Genomic DNA, 17,901 nt, shown 5'->3' on the forward strand with positions numbered 1-17,901 from the left:
GTATAACTTCATTGAACGTACAACAAATACTCAAGTAACACAGGGGAACACTAAATTTCTGCCAATAAAATTCAGCCAAGAATATAATTTATCTCTGGGTTGTCAAGTTTCATAATATTTAAGATTGTAGTCATTCGAGATTTTTATCGTTCAGAGACATTTTTCATCATTCAAACCATTGCCAAAATAAAGTACGATGAATAAAACTGATGTGAAAGGGTTTATGATTTAAAAAAAAAGGATTTTACTCTTGCTGAGACAATTATAACTTATTTATATGTCTTCTTAAAGTGAAGTATCCCTCTTTTCTAAATAATGGGTAATACCAATCTTTTAAGCTCTTAACCAACTTGATATATTATAGTCCATAGTACTAGCACTTAAAGATTCATTTTTTATTATGAAAACATTATAATAAGCTCTTCAGCGTCCATGTTGTGGCACCTAATTTCTTCCTTCAATCTTTCAGATAAGTAATCAATGCCTAATTCAAATTACTTTTTATATTGCCTTTCTAAAACAACTATTGAGAAATAAATGCAAGCTTTCATCATTTCATTGAAGGAAGAATTAATTTTAATTCTTTGAAGTTTACGAAAGGTGCTCTCAATCACTAATGGTTCTCTATAAAAATAATTATTCGATTTAGAAATAAATTTAGGATCTAATAAACTCTTTTTTAATCGTTCCACAACTTCTTTGACTATTTGAATCGCATCAAGATAGTTCAAATATTTATTATATGGGTTGGAAGATTTCTTCATCCATTTCCCCGTCAGAAGTTTTTCCGGCACAGCAAGAACATGAGGGTGGGTTAAACAATTAGTGCTATTAAAATCTTCATAAATGAAATTTTTCGATCTTTCCAAATTTACCTTATACTTTCATGCCAAAGTTTTTTAAGCCTGTGTTTTTCTTTTTGAGTGAAGAAACTGAGACAAATATTTTATTCAATGTTTTAAGGGCACTTTGGGAAAGAGGAGTTTGGGGCTCATTTAATCCAGAGGTATTTTGGGTTGTTCTGGAGGCACTTTGAGAAAGAGAGGTCTGAGGGTCATTTAAATTGGTGGTATACGGAAAGGATTTATAGGCTCAAAAGTGTTAGGCGACCAAAGGAACGGTTTATTACATTCGTCTGAGAATCTTGCCATCATATTTTTATCTGAAAGTTTCTCGATTTTTTTTATATCCTTAAAACAATCCGTTTAACAGCAAAGCGGAGCAAAAAAACTTTTGATATTCCATATCTTGATTCACATATTTTCTTTAACTTTCGTGAAGATTTCATGGCATTGTAGTTTCCGGATGTTACATAGACAGACATAAATAGTGTGTCTGTTTCTGAGATCCTCGCTTCCTTTGGAAATGAGTTAAAATGCGAACAAATAAACGTTTTAGTGAATCCAGTCTTTCGAATAGCATTTTCCGGCAATTGCATCTTCTTAGAAGGGGACATCGTTCAATTATATCAAAGCCTTTTTAATAAATGGAAAAAAATTAAATTAACTAAACTTAAATAATTATGACCCTATATTGCAAACGACCGGAGATTCAATAGCCGGTGTAAAGTATGCTCAGATTCGGACAGATAATAGATAACCCCCTACTTCTGACGTAGAATGTATTTAAAAAAGACCTACAAGTTAACTGGAGAGACTCGGGAGTCGAAACATAAAAGTTATCCATGACAAAAATTTGAAGGCAATACTTTAAATGACGAAATAATATGGTTAAATCTCACAGAATCAAATGGAATATTTTTTGAGCAGTGATAGGGATCTTTATGTAAACGTTAAACTCAATAAATATAATATACTTTAGTTAAACTTTAAAAAAACACAGTATTCAAACCAAATAATGAAACCAGGTTGGAAATTAATCATACGGCAAGCTACATAATTCCCTAGTGAAAAAAATGATCGGTGGCGTGTCTACTTTCTTAAAATATCTATATAATGGGGTATGAGACTTAAAGAATGCGATTCAAAATAATTCAAGAGGGCGTGGGTCATACTGGGCCCTAAAAAAACTGAATACATCTATTATATATATAATATATTCATCAGGAAGTTTAAATACTATCTTATTAATAATTGCCAAACAGTACAAAGGTAATAAATTTTATTAAATATTTAATTTGTTAATACCTGTTACTTTGTAAAAGTTGTTCCTCGGCATAAAAAACATGCTCTGCAACATTTCAATACATAATAAAAAATATTTGCATGCTTCCAGAAGCATGAACATTCCTATTGATATTTTTGTAAATAATATGATTTTTAAGTGTAAGAATTCCAACACTGATTTCGAATATCTTATTTATTAAGCAGATGTTTCGAAAAGTGGAACTTCTAAAAATAAATATTTATTCAAGAAACGTAGTTTAAATGATTTTAGGATTCAGAAAACAAATATATATTTAATATCCTTAACAATAAAATGCACAGCATAATTGTTTATTTCGATGCAAATGACAAAAAAAAGTAAAAACTAATTGTTTTTTTTTTTTTTTTTTCAAAAACGGCAAGATATACTTTTATTTTCCAAATCATATTTCTACACTTAAGTACTTCCGTTGTTAGAACCCCATGAAAAAAGGTCCGTTTTCTTCGGCATGATGATGATGCACGTGACTGTGATAGAGCAGGCCGGGGAAGTTGCTTTGCTGATGATTAGTACAATACTGAGGAAAATTTGTTTAGAAGATGCAAGTGTACCAAGGTGTTGTATTCATTTTTTAATATAATCTCTTTCAACCAATCAAATGAGTTGTTTTTCAACGATTCCAAAAACCCTAGTTATATCTTTATCCGACGTGATTCAAATTGATTGTTGTTGTTAGTACATTGAACTTTCTAATTAATTAAAAATGGCAACCAAAACGCAAAACAGCCATTTCAGAATGAAAGGTGTTGTCACTTGAGAGTCGTATAACTCATCTGAACAAAGATAATTCACCTAATTCATTCAGTTACCAAGAATTACAGGATGTCATTAAATACAATGATTATAAATATAAATCTGTTGAAAATTGTGCTAATGCCTAGATGGATCGTAATCCAGGAGAAAAGATAGAAGAAAAGGATACAATTATTAAATTGGATCTTGAGGAACAATTTCAAAGGTATCACAAATTTGCTTATGAGGGGAGAGTCGTCTTGATTACAGCCATCAAGCTATTCTTTCCGATTATTCTCAGTCTACTTCTCTATATGCTCCAACTTTTAATGGATCCAAGATTTGAAGAATAAACAATTTTCTCAAGCCCAGCCCTTTACAAAAATGTTACATAGTAGGGCAAATGAAGAATGGGATATGTAGATTCAAGTCTTACTACTCTTCGAGTAATTTGAAAGTTATTCCAATTCAAGATCAGTAAGACTACTTCCGTAGTTGTCTGTCTATTTATTGGGGAAAAGCAAGTGGCTCGAAAATTTTGTCAGATACGCCTATATTTGGTGAAGATAAAAATAGTTGTGAGCAATTAATATTGGAAGAATTTCTTAAAATATGTCCATTATTTTCAAGAAGATTTAAATACTTTAAGGTAACTCAAAGAGTAGATGAAGATAGGCTTATGAACTGAACAAAAATGGAACAACGTTCGGAAAGTAGTCCCCTGAACGGGGAAAAAATTATTTTTTTAACGCTGAACCCCGAAAATGAGATTTTAACGTTCCCTTCCAATAGGTGATAGGATTTTCGGAAGGTGCGTAATTGTCCCAGAAGTACAACAGTGTAAATTCAGACACAATTTTTGAAATTGGACAGGGACCTAAAGCCTCCAACCCTGTAGACGCCCTTGATATTAATACTCATGTAAATGTGAATTAACCTTTACAACCTGAATGTTGAAAATGTATTAAAAAAAAAAAAAATCATCTATACTTTCTGATATAAGTCTAAAATAATTCTTTAAATATTTTTTATTTTTTTGTAATTTTTCTTGATGTTGTTATATGATATGACAACAGTCGGCATAACACATGAATATATTTATTTAGTATGATATGTAATAAAACAATTTCTTTCACTTGTAAAGCACAATAACATTCATTATATATAAAAATTCATAAATAAATTCATTTATACATTCTTTGCATTTTTTTCTTTAATAGAGTTAGGTAGGTGATAAAGTCTGTCAAGTCATATTGAATCAACAGGATGGATACTGTTTCTTCGGCTTGTTTTGGGGGATTCAGTTGAAGGTCTTCCACGTCAAGGGACTTTGTTAGAATAACTTATGAGATACATTGCAATGCCATGCCTAAAATCAAATAAGGAAATATACTTTTCGTTAGATTTTGGAAAAGCTCTATGGTATAATAACATTGCAATTACAACTGAAAGCTGAAGGAGGTAATAAAAAATTATCATACACCATTTTCTTGATTTGATGTTTATTCTATACAATTCGAGGAGCATATCACATAGATCAACTCCTCCCATGAAGTTGTTGTATTCAGCAATAGCATTCGGCATGGTTACATTGATATGTTCTCGCTTTTTTCTATCCCATCTTTTTGCAGTTGATATTGGATGCACTCCAGCATAAGTTGAAATAATGAACAGATTTATTGTCCAGCAATTTCAACCCAAGAATATTTTAGCGTATATTAGTATAGCGTCAATAATAGGCTTAATTTTATGAAGTTTTCTTATGATTTGGGACGTACTGTCAAAGAGATTATTTATCCCGACTCATTGCATTTCTGATACAACCAATTCCTGAAGACCCTTTCCAATACATTGGGTAGCTTGATAACCGTATAAATAATGTCATAATTTAAACTCCTAAAAATACCTTCATGTCATCGATTGGCAAGTCCAGTTCCTTAGCGCCTTTTTGCGTACCATATAGTACTGTTTGACACTTAATGTTCGTAATAATTGATTCATTAAATATAAGACTTAAAAAATGAGGGAGGTTTCCCGTACCACGAGTCGTCTACTTCTAACTGATCTTTCTATGTAATATCCTCTAATGTTCCAAAATTATTTTTTCACCATTCATATCTATTTCTTGGTTTACTTTTCCTTGAATCGACATTTTCACTTTTTTCCTGCTCAAATGGATTTACAAATTCTACATCGTTGATCCGATCAACTATCTCAATAATCCGGGCAAAAAAAAAGTCTGAACACCTCAGATTCAGTCAATCCATTCTATAAAATTGCAGAGTAATACCAGAAATACTCAAACACAATAGTCAATAATATGCCGAATGTAGGCATCCGGTAACAGAAAATAAAAATGAATTGTAAGTATGTTAAATCAAACGAATAGTATAAATAAAATGGTAAATATATTGATAACCAGTATTATCAGGCGGGCTTAAGGAAAATTAGCTAGATATACTTCTAAAATCAGTTAGATTCAACAAAAAAACAGCTATAAAATCAGCTAAATGTTTTTTTATAAATCTCTCATAATATGAAGTAGTGCATTTAATGTTTTTAGATCCATTTTGTTCCTTAACTTGGTTTTTATTCAATCGATTTGGCCGAATAACCTTTCAACATCAGCATTGAAATAAGGCAAACTCCATATTTTTTAAGGCAACATCATTAGACTCAACGAAAGGATCATGGTTAGACCACAAAAAATTTACAGTTTATTTTGTTTCTCGCCATTAGACAAGGGATATATTAGAGCATTGAATTTCGATTTTTGTTATGTCCTCTGAAGGTATATCCAATGATTTTTATAAGGGTACTATGGGTACAAAGTGTTACCAACACTAAACAGTGACATTATTTTTCATAATTTCACATTTTCGCACGCCTATTTCTATATTCTTTAATAAACTTCATCAAAAATAGAGAACATTGATCCCCAAGATTCTTATCTCGATCCTCTGACAAGTGATGGGTCATACATATATTTTTTTCTCATTCTGACAAAATAAATTATCATCATTTTTAGATCAAGTTAGAAACGAAATCAAAACCTATTTACATGATATCGAAATTACTGACTTTAAGGTAAGAGGCATAGCTCAAGATTTTAATTTCCAAATTAAAGAAATAGAAAGCAGTTGATCTTCACAACCCGTTGGATGAGTTGTATTCATACATTGTAACATATACATATATATATATTTATGTAGGGTAAGTTATGCATCTTCAGACGTTTCAAATTGTCGGACACTTAAGGGTTAAGTCGCAACAATTATTTAGCACTTCAACCAAGGATATCAAAAGAGGTTGTTATGTAATCCTCACACATTTTCAAAGAATCCTGTAAAATTTTGAATCGATGGATGGTATTGTTTTTGAGAAACAAAAGTTTAAAGTTCGAGGTTCCAATTATTTGTAATTAAAATTCAACACTTCTATTTTAAATTGTTGTGTGATAATAGAAAAATGCAGGACCTTTTAAGACAAGACAGGTTGAGATCTTAGTAATATGTGATGTAAGAACTTTGTTGAAATACATTCAGTTTAAGTTAATAATTCTTCGTGGCATGTTCCTTCAAAGATATTTCCTCTCCTAAGGGTTATATTAGAAAAAATCCCATGTTCGAATTCAATATAAGTTTTTTTTTATTTGCTGGATTTTTGTTATATTATTTGTAAAATAATAGCTGTCTGGTAATATAGCCAATTAATTGACAAATTCATATTATTGGATAGTGTTTTAAATTGAATAAGATAAAAAATAGCTCGCTAAATAGCCAAGTAAATAGGTACATACCGAAGAGAAAATCATTCAAATAGCCAGAAAGAATAAAAGGAGGAAGAGACGTACTGTACATTCAACTCCCTCACGCCTCACATCAATCATATTAATAATCAATAAAAGGGAACGCGTTTATATCTCTGCATCCAACTCCGTCTTGAGAAGGAATATAACAGATCTACTTCGGTAAGATAATGTCATTTATCTGATGGATTCATACAATGCATATTTAATTGACGTTTAAATGTCTCTCCGAATTAGAACTGTCATTTATCGTATGGAGTCTCTCAGAGTTCGAATCGCTTCACAACTACTCATTACCTTGGGATATTATCCACATTTCGTTTTCAAGCATGCATAATTGTTATAGATCCCCTAACAAGTGATCATACGAACATTAAGTTTAACTGGATTAACACGACTATTCAACTTGAAGCATTGTAAATCTTGAGAGTTGAATGTTGAAGTCATTTTGACGAAAACCTTTTATTGAGGGGAAAATATGAGAGGACGATAGAAGAATCTTTAGCCAATATTATGATCCCCCTTTCCCATTTGTTTATTACCCAATTAAGGCGGTATATTCGAACTAATTGATAATTAAGATCTCAAATTAATTCCTTTATGAATTGTATTTTGTAATATTGAATTAAATGATTAATAAAGCAATAAATTAGACGTCATCAAAACAATCTTTAATCATTGTATCAATGAGAATCTGAATTTAGCAATAACGGAGTGGCAGATTATAATTTATTAGTTCTTTAATCCTGTAGGAGCTCAATTTAGTTTTGCATTCTTAAATACATTAGAGTTATGGAGGTGTAAGGTAGTCCATTGGCTTCCTTACTTATTGATAAATCCAACAGGAATCTTCCAAGTTAGTGAATGAAGCCTTTCTCAACAAAGAGGATAACTTGAATTTTGTAGAACGATAATACAAGGATGTCTAAAGCAGATAGTGATGTTGTTATTAATAATTAATATTGATAAATGAAACCAAAGAATGTAAAATGTCATAAAATCAATATTAACTATCGGAATATCAATGAAAACTCTTGATTCTTGAAGTAAATGAAGGATTAAGAGTTAGAGACAATTCCTTTTCATCATTGATCCAACATATTATCAGGATAACATACACTTTGAAATTTAAAAGTCTAAATTAAATATATAATTGTATTAGAAATGAGGATTTAACTTTCTGGATTTGACGAAAGGATAAAACCAGAAACGAGTATTATATCACACCTTTGCAAAGTTAATTACTTCCCGATTTTTCATTTTAAGTGAAGGGACTTGGACTCCGAAAGACTCCAAAGATACTTGGCTAGAGTTGGAATCCGAGTAAAGATTTACCCGTGAATCGGATATTGGAGGTATGCATAGAATACATGGTATCATATCGCTGAATCGGGTCCATTATATTCTTTCCTGAGACGGAGTTGGAAACACATACATGATCCTGTATAAATTATATTAATTATTTATACGACATTATGATGATTCTTTTTCTTTCAAAAATTTCTTCTTCTAATTTATATACCGTGTGTCTGTTCCTTCCTCTATTCGTTCTCATAAAATAATATGAGATCCTTCATCTCAAGGATTACCAAATAATCAAGAATTCTCCTGCGAACAAGAGTAAGTATTTTTTGTAATTAGAATTTTATCCACCCAAAAGATAAATATTCAAACAGTATTTGCACCCCTATGTATATTATTCTCCTATATTTATGTTATTTTATTGTGTCTGAAATGAAGAAACATGATTCGAATAACGTCTGAAACTAAATGTTTATATTTGAAACTTGTCCAAATATATTAATTTTGGACATTTTTTGATAGTTTTTTTAAATCTTTAATAATCTCTTTATTCGATATTTTTTTTTGAAAAAAATTTGATACCAAACTTCTTACTAACATACTAATCAATGTGTTAATTAAAAAAAATCTCAAGTATAACGTACGATGTATATATAAAGTATATGAAATTAAACACCTCTTCGATGTATCAGACGATGCATAACTAACTTTATTAGGTTGTACCGTAATGACAAAAGTTGGGAATTTGGTATCGCGGGTCATTATTTATTTTGCATTTTATTCTTTTAAACAAGAAAATAACCATCAAACGTCCAAAAAAAAAAGTTCTTCATGGACGCGTATTGATATGGAAATCGGTAAAATGTCAAAAAAAAAAGAAGGAAATTTTGATGTGATTTTATTAAAATTATCGATTTGAATCCATAAGAGGATTTTTATTTTTTTAAGTATTATAGATGAAACTTAACAAAGTCTATTTTATCTATAATACTATAAAATCTATAATACTGTTTAAGTATTATAAATTGCCTGTAAGGATGAGTATTTTAGTTTCAAGTATGCTGCCAAAATTAAATATTATCTTTCAATACTGCATATAACGTGTATGTATTTCGACGTTTCTCTTTTTTTACTACTCAAATCTCGGCTGTTGAAACCAAGTGTGAAGTATATTATTAAGAAATATACTATTTATGGTATATTATGCCAAATAAGACACCCTATTTTGCCAATTTATAATTATAGACAACAAAAAATGTCCATTAAACATAAGATCTTTTATTTATTATTGCTTAATTTCTAAGGTTGATTTGTTTTTATTTAAGTTTATTTTATATTCTATAAGTATGATATTTTTCATTCATTAGGAATATTTAATTTTTTTTTTTTCTCAATAAAACTAATCAGTTAACTTGGAGGAATGACTCCAAGACCGGCAGTACCATTACGCCTTCCGTTATCTTTTTTAACCCCATCTACTCTTAGAAAATTAAATTCGACTCCCATATGGGAGCCTTTTAACAATTATTTAGCAAGAAGATAAATAGACTACACTATCAGAAAGTGTTTAGGCGTTAGAAATAATTATTTGGTATGTTCAGCGGAGAAGTGGCTAAAATATCGGATAATCTCCAGTACTCTTGAAGTGAGAGCAAAGTATTTCACTGGCAATCAACGTATACGTTATTTTTGCCAGTATGAAACAAGTGACCATTTTCTTTTCGACTGCGCAACCCATAACCCATTGTATATAGAGTTTGGAAGCCTTTTAAACGCAAATTTAACTTTCATTGCCTAATGCGGGACAATTACATACCATTTTTCATTGGTAATGAAGAAAAATATGATTAACGCCGTCATCTCCAAGGCCCAACAAGTTTTATACACAAAGAGAAGATATCCAACTACGGATATATCCGTTGTTTTATCGATAGAGAAGCTTCATATCCAAGTTTTAAAAAAGGCAATTTAATTTTTTATCAATTACCTTTTTTTAATAAAAAATATCCTTACTGAAACATTTCTCAAAAACACTTTTACGTCTTTTATTGATTTAGTTGGATTTTTATGTTTTTTATTTTTGTTATCATATTTATGTTAAGTTTTTAACTATTAATTGAAATAAATACACCTTGTTGCCAAGAAAAAACATCATGCAACTGAATTGAAATCAATAATTTTAATGGAATAGCGACAACATTTCCTATTTTTCGACATTTTATAGATTTTCAAATCAAAACTCGTCCATGAAGGACCATTTTTTTGGACGTTTAATGGTTATTTTCTTGTTTATAGGAAAAAAAATGCAAAATAAAAAATATCCGGGTACACCAAATTCCCAACTTTTACCATTTTGGTACTGTGCATTATATATGGAATTGACAACTCAATCATTTTGTTTATTCTTAAGTCAAAAAGCCTAAGAGATTCCTAATTGATAGGCTTACCACATTATTTTTAAGATTTTTTTTTTTATAAAAATACATTGAGGTTAAATTATTTAAACTATAATAAACATATATAAATTTGTTGTACGTTGAAGGATGTTTACTAACGATAGAATATGTCTTTTTATTTAATAACAAAATATATAAATAAATTATATAACACAAATCTAAAAACGAAGCTATTTTGAAGGAGTAATCAATTATAAGATAATCATTATAGGATATAGAATCACAACAATTAATAATAAAAATAACAGTACGGTGATGAATGACAAGTGGATATGTAGTTCACAGTTCAAACAATTTATAACAATCAACGCCAATATTAAGGGGGATTCGGCCTGTAAATAAAACTCATGTCTTTTTCTTTTTGGCTTCTGTTAAGTCATTCTGCAGAGAAAACGCAAAAATTGAGTGTCATAAATGCTGAATTATTATTCTAGGTGAGCATACCTCTATTTTCTTCTTAGTCTCTTCGAATTCCTTCAATTTTTTATCTGTTTCTGCAGTTTCTTTCTGAAATGATGATTTGAAATAGATTAGTCGCAATTAAATATGTGGTATTTAAATACGTATATATTTACACACAGTGATTTAAATTATATTGATCATCAAATTATTACCTCCTTTTGAGACTTAACGCCCTCCAATTCCTTCAACTTATTATCCTTGTCGACAATTTCTTTCTAATGAATTAAATCATTATTATTTACTAGTTACAAACTTTTTATACTTATCCTACTATAATTGGCTAATTAGAGATGCCATGGAATTACGTATATATGATTAATTTAATACGTGTGTCCTGTAACATTTAATATGAAAAGAAAGAGGAAAAGGCCCAGAATTGAGCCTTTTTCCTGTTTCTTAAAAAAAAAAAAAAAAATGTAATCATTACCTAATTACAATCTAACTTTTGGCCAATTCTTCACAACTGAAGAATTATGATTGAATAATTGTTGATAAGAGCTAATTCTAATTCAACCAATCAACGTTACTAACACTGATTAGGGGGAATAATAAATAAACATCGACAGTAAACAAGCAAATACAGGAAATTAGACGTGTATAATTTTGAATAGGGGGGGGAGTGTCCGGTAAGTATTTGATTCGAAACATAGCCTTAAAACCTATTAAACAAACATACAATTAAAAAAGTTGTTGAATAAATATTGCTTGGGTTCTTATTAGTTAAATTTTACAGTATAAAAATGATTAAAAAATCAAGTAAATACCCAATCATATTATATTTATTTGTAAGTAATTTTTTTTGAAAACTTTTGCTGCTGGTAATTTTTAGTTTCGATTTATGTCGCATGTGATCTTTGCCGCCTGTTTATGATTGTATATTATTGGTTCGAATATTACTGTTGTATCTGGATCAGATTAATTATATACTTATAATTTATCAACCAATGATTAATGTATTTTTTATTTAGTCAAGTCTGTTGTTTTTTGGTTTTGAATTGTATTCATTCAGTTGTTCTATTTTTTTGTGTTTAAAATATTATGTCAAAATGGGATTGCTCCTTAAAATGCCTGTGACGTTGATATAAAATTATAACTTTGACAAATATTAGATAACGGGTTGAGTTATAAATTAAAAAGTCACTCGCGTCTTAAGAACAACTTGACAAATAATAATGCTTTCTAAATTTATTCAAAAATCTAAAATGGAATATGGTAGATTAAATAAAGTTTATAGAACTTTTTATCCAAATTTCTTTGCATATAAATTCGACATAGAAAAATTAATATTCAACTAAAATATTTTTCATTTTCTGAATAATTTTTAATTATTATTTTTTTCTAATATATGCAAAAATTAACCAGTTATTGAGGATATTTTATCAACAATATCATTATCCCATAACTTTTTTTGTTTTGTACAAAGAAGGTCTTATTAGTTTGTGTTCCTCTTTACCATGCAAATATATGGGACTTTCTATTTTTTTTTTTTTTTTTTTTTAATTTTTTTTTTTTTTTCGCAATATCTTTGGAAATTTCGATTTAGCTTTTTTTGTACAAAAATAAAAGATGGAATTTTCATCTAGAAATTTTTTATGCAAATATGTTTATTTGAAATTAATTTCACCATTTAAAAAAAAAAATTAATAATACTTCAGAGTATACAGTTGCCATATTAATAAAATGCTCCCCTTGACTGAAGGTGGCTTAACATTATGAATAAATAATATTGACAATTTTGAATGTGATTTCCCGCTCCCTTCTTGGCCTGAGCCACGCGGGGTTACTCTTTGCTAAAAGCTTTATAATTGTACAAATATCGTTCATTTGAGCTAACCAACATGAATTTTTTATCAAAATGATGTTTTTTTATAGCAAGTTGTGTGATAAGAACTCATTGAGTATTCCTTTTTGATATTTATGTATTAATTATTTCATTCGTATTTTTCTTTTTTCTTCTTCTCCCAGCTATATAATTAATTAATCTGATCCAGAAACAATAGTAACGTTCGAACCAATAATATAAAAACATGAAATGAGGGTGAATATAGGATGCAGCAAAATCGGGTGTAGTGTACATTATTGTGTTTGTGAGGTAACTCTGTAATAAATATATATATGGTACCATCTTCCAAGCCCCTAAAACCCTCATGTTTCATCCTTACTTCTTTATCTCCCTTGAATTTTTCAAATTCTGTCTTCAGTTTATCAAAGTTTTTCTTTAACTCCTTCGCTGCTTTCACACCTCCACTGTTGGATAACTCAGTTAGTTTTGTCTGAAGGGATAGATAGATTATTAAGATACATGCCATTTGAAAAATAAAATAATACATAGAAATGACGACTCAATCCTTGTCTATGCTCCTCAAGGATTTTGTGAAAACATGGACGAGGGTGGTTGAAAAGTTTCCGTCCTCAACGTGAAGATCGGAGCACACGTAAATAGTATCAGTATCAGTTGACAGTTACTCACCAAAGTTTCAGATGTGCAGTTGTTATCTAACAGTCGTTTGAGGAATATTTGCTGTCCAAAATGACTAAATTTTGGTGAGTAACTCTCAACAGATGCTAGATAGGTATGACCGGTTACTTAACTTTAAGTTTTGGACAACAAATAATTAACTCTCCGAGTGATCCTCTCATGTTGGATACCCGTCCAAATATTACTCAGCGTTTATTTCTGCAAAATAATTGTTCACAAAGATATTCATGCCTTTATGTCGAAAATGTTTCTTCAGCTTGTCAAGTAATGTTGTGGGGTATGCTCCTCTAATTGTTTTTTTCGTTTTTGAATATAGTCAATATAAATAACTATATACCTATCCCAAAAAATAGTCGCCATCACTTTCTTTAAAAAAAATAAAAATAAAAAACAGTTTTCGTTCATTTTTAGAAAAACACTCATATCAACTCACTCAAATAACTGTGACCTAACAACTGCCCGTCCAAAATGGTAGAAAACTTTGGTTAGTAACTCTCAACAGATTTAGGATAAATGTAACCAAGACTAATAATAATGCCAGGGTAGACTATTATGTAATCGGTCTAGAATTTTCAATTTGGTGTACCGTACCGACTGCTTGAAAAGACAGACCGAATTGGGAGTCATAGATTATAACAGTGAGACAGTAACAGTCAAGGAAGGTGATATAAGGCTTCTCTTGGTAATAATTATACTCTATGACATCATGATTGAAATAAGTGTCAGAAAAAGGCTATGGTTTAACCTTATATTTAGATTAATCTTGGGTGGAACTAGCCCCTATTTACGAGTAGTGGAATCCTCACGTTAAGGTTGAACCCTTTTCAGACCACCTTTGTATTTCTAAAAAAAAAAAGAGTTTGAACTTACTTTTGCGTCATCTAGCTCTTTATGTAAACTTTGAATCTTCTTATTTGAGTCTGACAATTCTTGTGAAGTTTTCTTGTAGAGCCCCAGCATCTTGTTTCTGAACAAGGGATAAAAAAGAAAGTTTAATTAAAATCCTCTTGAAGAATGATAAAAATCACACTTACACTTCGCTAGCTGTATTATTAAGCACGGCATTCTTAATCCTCAGAAGCTTACCTTCCTTTGTGGCATTGAACGCAGTGTATACAAAGAAAATACAGGCAATTATGAGAGGATATGTGAAGAACGGACTAAAACTACGATTGAACATTCTTTTGAGTGTGGAACTCTTCTCCTTGTGCATATCCTCAAGATCCTATTCATTCAAGGTATGAAAAAACAATGAACAACTTTTATTTATTTTATAGGTTAATTTTATTTGGATTAATTTCAAGTTTTATATGTTTGATTTATCAACTTCCTTCGACGTTAATTAAGATTAATAATAAAAGCTACAATGTATATCTACCTAGTTTCTGATAAGAATTTACTTACATACAATTTAATTGTTTTTTATATTATTACAAAAAGCATAAAGTTATACCTAGGAGTTGATTTTAAGGGTTCGATTCCAAATCAAAAACTGCTGTAACGTGATACCTTCAAATAAATAATATATAATTACTGATTGCAATGACAGGTTTCTAAATATTCTGCAGGTCCACTGGATATAGAACATTTTCACAGACGTCATAAAGTGGATCATTATTGAAGGATATCTTGGGGGCTCAAAGTATATTACTACATAAAACTAACAAAATTTAATAGATCTTGAGATAACATTAAAAAAAACTCAACACCTACATTGAATACTACTAGATACTAACAATGAAAAGTGATGTTTGAATATAATTTATACAATATGTACTCACAGTCCCTATAAAATATTTAAACTTCTTCAAATATATTTGATGGATTATGGATGAGAAAAGTAAGATAATTTTAATTCTTAATTTGTTTCTAAAACATAGAAATAAGATTGTATAACAATGCAATAGTATTTTTGGTATATATATTTTAGGACTTCTAGGAAAATTGTAAGTGGAAAATTCCCAATAAAAAAATTGGGAATCGGGAAAGTTTCCCGTCATTTACCACCAATATCAGGATACCCCAGTCATAAACTTGTTTTGTGAAGGACAAGGTCACCATAAAGGATAAATTCCCCACTGCAATTTACCAAAGCATTTAAGCTCCCTCCGAATATTTGAAATTAACCTCGACCCCATGGGTTGTTTAAGGCTACGGCTAAGATATCGAGCAGGTTAAAACCCACCGCTGATACTTAACAAGACATATAGGTACCTTCAAAATGCTCCAAAACATAGCCAGGGTCCATAGATTGACATAGAATACAGCTAGGCCACTAAACCGGTTAAAACCCACCGCCAAACTTTACAAAGTACGTTCGATGACACGCTCCGCTTGACCAATTAAGAATTGGTGGGGTTCAGTACCTCCTACACTGGTCTATACTGTCTGCATGGGAGGGATTATTCATAGAATGTCCATTCCAATACTGCCAAATAAATTCCACAACCACATATTTAATTGGTCTATAGTAAGTTTAGCATACGTCCTGGTTTTACCAAGTCTGTCCCATTTGAAAATACCGACGTACGATATAAATAACTATTTTATTTGTTAGCTGCGTAATTGGTTATCTTTTGAATTAAAAAAATGGAATCTATGTACATTTTGAATTATTCATAGATGCCTAAATGCTTAGTGAAATGTAGGCAGTTTTTAATAAATTACTTGGTGGCCCTACCGTTGCACAAAAAAAATGGACCGGGTTATTCTGATTTTGTTGTAACTCACGGGAAATTTTCCAAATGGCAATTCTCCACACCTATAATTTTCTCTAGAGCAATTTTCAGTGTACAATTTTGGGCTTAAATCTATATTAATAAAGCAAAGTTTTGTCTTTCCATATATAAAAATTTATGTATGTATGACAAGAAGTCACTGGGTGCATTGTATACGTTACTCTATGATGTACATAATAAAACATATTTAAATCTAAAAAAATTAGTCCAACTAATGAAATATTGGTGGCTTGAGCATATGAAATTCAACCTGTATACAGAGTATACTGTACATGTTGATATATTATGTTATTTGTAACACCAGGTTTTTTTTGGTTACTCAGATGAAAGTCTAAGAAACAAGGCAGTTTCAATTAATAGCCACAGCCTTTCAAAGCATCAATGACCTCTTATATGTTAGTTGTTTCCCTGAATGGCTTGAATCCCTTCAAATATCTAAAAATACACAGGGCCTTTAGATTTTTCTGGTGAAAGGCAAGGAACTAGGACCGAACTTGACCGCTGCTGCGATTAAAAGCCTCAATAATCTATAATAGCACCAGGACCACAGGTTGTGTAGGTGAACTGATGGACCCGAATTTAGATTATATCTCTCCACAGTCACTTGCATAAGCATAATGGACAGCTTTTAATATACAAAAATACGGCTTGGCCTACGATAATGCAAGTGAACAATGCGACAAAAAAAAATTATTAGATTCTTCAACCACCACTTCTTTGACCATCCAGAACCGACTATAACTATGTTAAGAACATTTTTTTTAATCAATCTTAGGGGTCAAATTTCTACAAAAACAAGGAATTGGAATGATCAATTTTTTATAGACAGTAAAGTTTATGTCCTTTTATATTTGGTCTCATTTTTAGATCATATAGTTGAATTTTTGACTTAATATTAATAAAAAAAGAGTTTTAGTTATTATAAAAATTGGTTGATTATGCCCCACAAATGACCAACATCAATAATAATCTGATGTCACTTGAAAAGGTTCCATTTACTCTAAAAATATACTCATATCGATCATTTCCTTGGAAATTTTTATGAAGAAACGGAGATGACTAAAATTTCGTATATGGTGTTATTGACAGTAAAACTTTTGGATCTATTAATCAATCTAACTCTGAGGACGGAGGCCTAAAAGATGAATTAATTAGCATTTTGATGAATATTTGATTAGCGATATATCGTAAACCAAAGTAATGAGTTGCAAGTAAAAGACGTCTTTAAGAAGATGCTAGTTAGTGGAACAAAACTTATTATGGTGTATTTTACGGCTTATTTTGACAGAACATCAGGTAAAAGTCCGTGTGGAGCGTGAAAAAAAGATCAAGAACCACCTCAAGGAAGCCTGTGGGCTGATTGTAGTATTTTCTGATGAGAATACCTTTAATTTGACTGTCTTTGTCAGGCTGAACTCTCTAGACTATTTCATCTAGGTGCACGTGGAGTACAACCCCTGAGGAAGACGCCACAACAGCACGCGCGTTAACCAAAACTAAGGCATTAAAAAAAGAACCAGTACCGAGGAGTGGAACCAAGACCAATTAAGATGAAAACAAAACCGGTAAAATGAAATAATTGAGATAGAGACTTATAGAACTAATGCATCTGAATCGGGCACAGCCATACATATAGGTCATTCCATGTCAAATCAACCAGATTATGTAACCTGATCCTCTGAATGATTTTGGCGCACTCCTCAGATTCATGAGTAAATCAAGTATCCCAAATTTCAACTCATGAATTTTAGCCGTTCA

The 17,901-nt window shown here is 30.6% G+C and overlaps 1 protein-coding gene across 2 annotated transcripts; it reads right to left on the minus strand.

Moving 5' to 3' along the window:
• Positions 1 to 10,459: 10,459 nt before the first annotated feature.
• On the minus strand, positions 10,460 to 14,740 carry LOC121124270 (uncharacterized). 2 transcript variants are annotated; one of them, XM_040719425.2, is made up of 6 exons: positions 14,440 to 14,740; positions 14,276 to 14,372; positions 13,089 to 13,199; positions 11,079 to 11,141; positions 10,909 to 10,971; positions 10,460 to 10,845 (listed from the first exon to the last, which is right to left on the minus strand). In XM_040719425.2, the coding sequence occupies exons 1-6, from the start codon at positions 14,616 to 14,618 to the stop codon at positions 10,810 to 10,812; spliced, it is 549 nt and encodes a 182-aa protein (XP_040575359.1). In that variant the 5' UTR covers positions 14,619 to 14,740; the 3' UTR covers positions 10,460 to 10,809. The 2 variants fall into 2 exon arrangements, with proteins under 2 accessions (XP_040575359.1, XP_040575360.1); XM_040719426.2 differs by lacking the exon at positions 11,079 to 11,141 and having other exon boundaries at positions 14,440 to 14,737.
• Between the last annotated feature and the right edge of the window lie 3,161 nt (positions 14,741 to 17,901).

Source organism: Lepeophtheirus salmonis, chromosome 9 (genome assembly GCF_016086655.4).
Source record: "Lepeophtheirus salmonis chromosome 9, UVic_Lsal_1.4, whole genome shotgun sequence".
Lineage (NCBI taxonomy): Eukaryota > Metazoa > Arthropoda > Copepoda > Siphonostomatoida > Caligidae > Lepeophtheirus > Lepeophtheirus salmonis.